Genomic DNA, 7,270 nt, shown 5'->3' with positions numbered 1-7,270 from the left:
CTACAGGCGTCTGCCACCACGCCTGGCTAATTTTTTGTATTTTTAGTAGAGATGGAGTTTCACCATGTTAGCCAGGATGGCCTCGATCTCCTGACTCCGTGATCCACCTGTCTCGGCCTCCCAAAGTGCTGGGATTACAGGCGTGAGCCACCGCGTCTGACCCGAAAGCTTTTGCCTTTTTACAGATATTAGACATGTTTCTTGTTTAAGAAAAAAAATCTTAACAATAACGTAGAAGAAGAGAAACGTTTTTCCAAAATAGAGAAATCATTGTGATTATTTTTTCTTTTTGGAATGTTGGATAATATAGTCTGCTTCATTAATCATCAAGCATGCTATGGATTTTCCATTTTTATAGGCTCTGTATCTCAGTTAAGGTAATACTGGTAATTTTTGTACTGTATTTGAAGATGAAAAATATAGGCCAAAATCACAGATCTTGCATAGAAACTGGGTAATGAAGACAGCTCTGGAAGTAAACATAGACACACACACGGACACACATATATATAAAGTACACACACATATTTTTTTAAAGTTTTAAAGCTTTTAAAGCCCCTCCATTCTCCCAGAATGGACAACCTCTCCCCTCTCTTAGAGTGGGTGGGGACAGCAGTTGCATGGGCAGCTTTCCTTGTGAGCCACGAGTCCCTCTGGACACACTGCTGTCTAGCCACGCCCCCATTCCCTTTCAGCTTTCTAATTGACCAATGGGCTTGGAGCCTTAAGGCCACGCCCCTATTTGGCATTCTACTGCAACCCTGGTTACGCCTCCTCTGGCTCAGTCACACAGCTGCCTGGTTGGTGACTGGAGGTGTTGATCAGTGCTCGCTGGGATTTTGCTGATGTGGCCCCAACCCCGCCTCCCTCCCCACCCTGCGATGGCAGGAGAAACTCGACAGAGCATATTGGCTGAGGCCAAGAGAAAGGTAAAAACGTACCAGGTCATGGACCCCCAACCCAGCCACAGATCCCCTCTGACAACAAGACCACTGCCAGAGTCCATGCCACTCCTGAGGCACACCGGACTGGGCCCGCTAACCCTGGTGCCTCTGGGCTACGCCCATCAAAGTTTTGTCAGTCAGCCTCACCCCTTCAGCAAGCAGCCCAGTCCCTGCCCTTGCCGAGCACCCCAGGGTGACTTTGGGCGGGTGACTCTTGGGGCTTTCTGCTGCATTACTGGGCCCTCATCTCCTGCTTCCCCAAGCTTGACCTCCCTGGGCTCTTTGGGCTTGCATCTCTAGGGACCGTGGTCCCCCAGCCCCAGGCCCTGCCCTCCTGAGTCATCCCCGGGTGACTTTGGGCTGGTGACTCCTGGGGCTCCCTGCTGCAGACTCTGCCCTCCCATCCTGCTGCCTCAAGGTCGCCCTCCCTGGGCTCTTTGCACTGGCGTCTCCAAGGACCTGGGTCCCAACCTTGTGTTTCCCTCCCCCATAGTGGAGTGGTGACTAGGACATTGCGCTGATGTGGTCCCTCCCCCTCACCAGGAGGAGTGGAATGTAGTGATGTCACAGTCTGCCTAGGAACTGTCATTCCTGGAAGACTGGCCTTTGATCTTATGACCCAGTCCCCTAAGCGTTCTCACCCCATTTCTGGTTCCTCTTGTCACAGCACAAATTTCCAGCTGAAAGGGGAATGGAGACTGTGGGACATAGGTGCAAGAGGTTTCAGGCTGCCTCACTCCCTTAACATCGACATTGACGGGGCAAAAGCCTACACTTCCCCCATGAGCGTAAAACATTGACAGTATCTCTGGGTGACAATGAGAGAATGGCTTTGGTTTGGTTTTCTCCCAGTTTTCTACTTTTCAGAGAGATTTTAACATTTTGTTCTGAGTTCTCCACCTCGTATTCTAATTCTCCATGGTTCTGGGACCAGGCTGCCCTTCAGTCAGTGTTGTGTGAAGTGAGATTCGTTCATCTTCTGAGGAATAGATCTTGGGAAACTGAACTTGACAGCTTGACTCTTCCTCATATTATCTCAACCTGGGGTACTCTGAGTGCCACGGGATAAATATGGGACATCTTTCTGAAGTGTCAGGTTCCCTTGGTTTTCTTGAGATCAAGAGAGAAAACATTAATGTACTTAAGGATGACAGTCACAGGTTTCTAAGAGTATACCAGACTTCTCTCTGAAATGAGGCTTGGGTTGTCCTCTTTCTGATAAATTCCCAGATTTCACAGAAAGGCTGCCTTCTGCCACGAGGACACATTGATATAAAAGTTTGAGAGGTACTGGTGCACTTCTTCACACTAACAGACGTGTGAGGATGTATGACTCTAAACCACATGGCATCCAGTTCCTGCCTACTTAATGTTTAGTTTTCTACCTCTGCCTCTGGCTTTGGTCCCAGGCAGCTGCTGATGCTTCTCAAAATCCCAGAGCTTGGAGTCAGAAGACTGATTTCAAAGTTCCAGTATCACCTTTTCTTTTCTTTTTTTTTTTTTTCCCCTAGCCATGATATCAATCCCTCTCAGTCACTAAATGATTGTGACAACACCTTGTACAGTGGTTGGTGTCATTAAATCAGAGATGTGTAAGAGTATTTTGTAAAAACTGTAAAGGAGGATGTGGCTGTAGGGGCTGATGGTTCTCATGAGGATTACTGCTCTTCTTTCCCACAGTTTAAAGAATATTGGCAGAGAAACAGCCCTGGTGGTCCAGCAGGAGCGAAGAACAGGGAAACAAATGGCAGTGTCCCTGAGACAGCCACTTCTGGTGGTTGCCACTCACCTGGGGATGTGAGTCTTGGCTGACCAGGCTCCTGGGGGCAGGGGGCACAAGGGGCAGTAGAGGGTAATGGTTAAGATTGTGGATGGACTGTTGGGTACTGGTTCAGAACTCTGGGTTTGAATCCTGCCTCTCTGTCTGCTAGGGATAGGATTTAGGGTGAGTGGCTTGAGCTCTTTGGGCCTCTCCTTGCACATGTGTATAATAGAGGTGGTATTATTGTTTGACTTCCATTTGTGAGGTTTAAATGAGATTTGTTAGCGTTTTATGTTAATCCCTAGTACATGGCCTGCTGTAAACACTCAGGACACCAGGATATGGTCATTGCTGTTCGATTTCCCTCAACCCCAGTCTCATGGGGAAGCCAGGACAATGAGAACAGCCACTTGTCATCAGGAGTCACAGAAAGGGCCCCAGGGTGAGACGGTGGGGAGATAAAAACCATGAGAGAAGTTGGCACAAAGGAGTTATGGGACAAAGGGTCCAAGAGAGGCAGAAAAGAAAATGTTGCCAGTTGATGGGGAAGACCGGAAGTCAGAGGGGTCTGACACTGATGGGGACAGAACATCTCCACGTGCACTCTCATCTCTTGTAGTCAGCAACGGGTATCCTCGGGGATGGCCCTACGTCATCAGCACCCCTCAAGGATCTGGAGGTAAGAGGCTCTGGGCGGAGGTGCAGTGACCCTGCAGGCCAACCCTCCAACCTCCTCCCACAGCGGGGAGTGGGTGCCCCTCTGCCAGCTGAGACAGCCCACACACACCCCAGCCCTAATGATTGTTCTCTCTACCCCTCCCCCACTCCTCCTCCACCTCCTCCTCTCTGCATGCGCCTCAGAGCTCCTGCCAAGAACTACCAGCAGCCCTGGACTCGAGGTCCGTGAAAATCAGTCAACTGAAGAAGACCATCAAATCTTTGGTAAGAGTCCAATGGGGTCCCCTGACTCCACGCTGCCAATCCTGGGCTTCAGTTTTCCCTTGGGGCCCTGAAGAAAGGGGCTGCGGGCCCCTGGTGCCAAGGACAAATAGGGAGCTGGGGCGCCCAGACCTCACCTGGAGGGACCCCAGAGCACGCAGCATGGCTGTTCTTTTGCTGCCCTCTTTGCCGACTCTCTCCTCTCCACACACCCCTGCTCTAGTCCTTGCTACACACGCCCTGGGGTTGTGGCCTCTCGGGGGAGTGCGAGCCTGACTGGTTGTCAGGGGCCCCGTATTTCTGCTGTGACTCAGTCCCTAATTTGCTCTTTGATTCTGGACAAGCCGCCTCTCCTTTCTGGACTCGTGTTTCCAGAGGAGGTAGTGAGTATCAAAGGTGTCTTTTAGCTCTAAGAGTCCGAGATTTGAAGGCCCCCTAGAATGCAAACCTCAGGGCCACGAGCTGCTGTCTGTCCTTTTCCGTTAGCCTATATCTGCTGTGAAGAACCGTTCCTGGCCCGTTCGTGCACAGTAAATGTTTACCGAATGAACGCACTTTTCTAAATCACAAGCGGGCAGAAGGGGGGGCCTTTCTCAAACTCCATCTCTAGAGGTTTATGTTACTGTCCTCTCAAGAGATTCCACATTCAGACTTTGAGTTCTGTGGCTGTGGGCGGAAACCAACAAAGACCCAAATCCTCTGTCCTTGGGAGCTTGAGGAGAGTTGACCAGTTCGTGTTCCCCTTGGGTCTGAGAACTTTGCCTTTAAAATCCATTCCTGGCCCCTGCCTACCGCTTCCTGGCCTGGGGAATAGAGTTGAGGGGGCCACCCTCCGTCACCTTAATTTGACTCTCCCCACAGGAACAACAGAAGAAACAAATGGAACATCAGCTGGAAGAAGTAACGTGATTTCTTTGTTTGCTCACAACATGAGTGCTGGTTTGGGGGACACTCAGACGTAGAGGCCCCAGTCTTGCCCACTCCCAACCTGGGGAAGAAGGCTCACCCCTTAGATTCCACCCCATCCCAACAGGGTCCCTGATAACCTGGTCCCATGGGTGGGCCTGTCCTGGGGCAGTGGTGGCTTTCTGGGGGCATGTCTCTTGCTGTGCCGTCTCTGCCTCCCCTGGTAAGAGCTCTGTCTTCCTCTTCCTATAGGAAAAGAAAGCAAACATCGAGAAACAAAAAACTGAAAGGGAGCTAGAGGTGAGTGGAGGGTGTGAAGTTTTCTCCTGTCCTCCGGAGAATGTTTCTTTCCTTCTCTTCCAGCACTTGCTTGGCTTTTCTCCCAAAGGTTCGAGTCCAGAGATTGAATAGACAGATAAAGAAACTAAGTACAGACCTGTATCATACGGAACGTTCTCTCAGATACTTTGAAGGTGGGAATCTGGGCACCCTGTTATCCTTCAACCTGGCACTTTGACAGGTCTTTAGAGGGAGTCCTTTGGGCCCCATCTCAACTCTCTCATTACAGAGGAGTCCAAGGATCTGGCTGGCCGCCTGCAACATACAGTGCAGTGTATAGGAGAGTTAGAGCGGGCTCTCTCTGCTGTCCCCGCCACACAGGAGGAGAAGGAGATCAGTGTGAGTTCAACCACCTGCCCCGTCCCCTGGGAGCCCGGCTTCGCAGATGGAGGAGTGAGCCTAAAGGTCCCTTCTGCAGGATGGAGTGTCCTGCCCAGGAGGCAGCATGGCCATTTATTGCTGCTTTTGTGTCCGGTTGTTAGAGGCAGCCTGGGGAGGAGTCAGCTGCTGTGGGTGAGTTGGGGGATGCGGTGGGGAGCGAGCACTGGACGCAGAGTTTGGAGGCCAAGTTCCTGCCCTGCCCTTACCTGGCTGTGGTCTTGGCCAAGTCCTAGGTGGGGTATTGGGTACTTGTTCTGTGAAGGTCCAGAAGAGTACCTTTAGTATGTTACCATTTCTGTAGAGAGGAAACTGTGTGTGTGTGTGTGTGTACATACTATGATAATATACATAAAACATGTCTGCAAGGTTCATAATAAACTCAGGAGAGAGCAACAGGGTGGCTGGGAGATACTTCCCTTCTTTACCTTCTGAGTTTTGGACTATAGGAATGTATCATCCTTTCAGAAAGGATGTAAACAAAAGATTAATTGTCCCCTTGCTATCTGTGCCCCCATCCCCAGCAAGAAAAATGGGCTTAGAGAATCAGATAGACCTGGGTGTTCAAATCCCAGCTCTGCCTAAGTGATCTTAGGCCAGCATTTAACCTCAAATACTCCATGATTTTTCATCTACACAATAGAGGTCATCATAGTAACTGTCTCCTATGGTGGTTGCGAGGATTAAATGGGATTGCTAGCATGGCACCTGGTGAAGCGCTGCATAAAGGTTCAGACAGTGGTAATAATGACAGTAATAACAATAGCAATATTATCTGATCTCTCTGGGCCTCTGTTAGCCAGCTGTAAATTCGATCTCTTTCCCTGTCCCTTCCAACTTTACTGAGTTCTTTTAAAAACCAGACCATGGGCTTGGAAGTGCCTTGATCTTTACTGACCGAGTTGTATATTGAGCCTAGCCCTAGCCCTTTTAAGGGGCACTGGGTGGAATGGCCCAGGCTCACCAGATGGAAACTTCTCACTCTTCACCATCCAGTTCTCAAGCTGCAGTCAAACACTTATTGAGTGGCAGTTAGAGCAGTCCATACAGGAGAAGGCACGGCTGAGCAAACGCCTGACACGGGTGAGGTTTTGCAGAGGGAGGCATATGGAAGGAAGATGATCCCAAGTGGCCAGGAGCAGGTGAGGACCAGTGACAGCCCTGCGTAACTTCTGTGCCCATTCCTGCAGATGAGGAAGTCTCTTAAACAAGCCCAGCTAGAGACAGATGAATATGCTCAACATCTAAAAGGAGAGAGGGCCCGGTGGCAGCAGAAGATGAGAAAAATGTGGCAGGAGGTGAGATCTGACCATTCAGCTCTCCCATCTTAGATGGGTCACTGGATCTTTCTGGGCATCTGTAACATGGGAATAGTACAGCCAGAGGTGGTCATGGGTCTGGGCTTTGTGGAGGTGGGGACAGAGAGGGAGACGGCAGCCACCAGCCACCAGCCCCTCTCTCCAGGGCCCTTTTCCCCTGTGCTTTGGGTAGGTTTGCACCTTGAAGAAAGACAAGAAGGATGGTATGCATCGGGTGGAGGAGCTGGAGAGGCGCTTGTCCACACTCAAAAACCAGATGGGTAAGATGGGGCTGGCGTGACCTGGGAGCAGGCCTGGCATCAGAGGGCTGTGGGGGGGCTTAGAATGCCCCAGGGAGGGGGGTGGATGGAAGGGCTTTGAGGCAGAGGGAAGGAGGTCTGTGCCAGGAGACGGCAAGTCTTGTCACCTCCGTGAGCCTCAGTGTCCCCATCAGCAAAGGGGGCCCATTGTCAGCCACCCACAGTGCTCTCCATCTGAAAGTGGTTGGAAGATTGGCTACCATCCGGGTGCGAGGAATCATTAGCAGTGAGGCCAAGTTTGGGGAGCCTGAGAGGAGCTGTGCACCAAGAGGAGGGGTTTTTTGTTGTTGTTTTTTGTTTTGTTTTGTTTTTGTTTTTGAGAATCCAGAGGCCCTTGTTGTCTGCTTCCTTTCTCAGCTGAATCCCTGCCCCCGGAGCCCCCAG

The 7,270-nt window shown here is 50.8% G+C and overlaps 1 protein-coding gene across 1 annotated transcript; it reads left to right on the top strand.

The window, feature by feature from the left end:
• Positions 1 to 845: 845 nt before the first annotated feature.
• Positions 846 to 7,267, top strand: LOC113222613 (golgin subfamily A member 8S-like; the record flags this gene model as incomplete). The annotated part of the gene is made up of 12 exons (XM_026452274.1): positions 846 to 929; positions 2,625 to 2,741; positions 3,326 to 3,385; positions 3,568 to 3,648; positions 4,507 to 4,545; positions 4,804 to 4,851; positions 4,940 to 5,024; positions 5,120 to 5,229; positions 6,265 to 6,351; positions 6,459 to 6,566; positions 6,760 to 6,847; positions 7,244 to 7,267. Coding segments are annotated over exons 1-12 (931 nt in total), but the record flags the coding sequence as incomplete, so codon positions are not given.
• Positions 7,268 to 7,270: the final 3 nt, after the last annotated feature.

This window comes from Piliocolobus tephrosceles, unplaced genomic scaffold, assembly GCF_002776525.5.
Source record: "Piliocolobus tephrosceles isolate RC106 unplaced genomic scaffold, ASM277652v3 unscaffolded_32240, whole genome shotgun sequence".
NCBI lineage: Eukaryota > Metazoa > Chordata > Mammalia > Primates > Cercopithecidae > Piliocolobus > Piliocolobus tephrosceles.
This window is presented reverse-complemented; position numbering and strand designations above follow the sequence as displayed.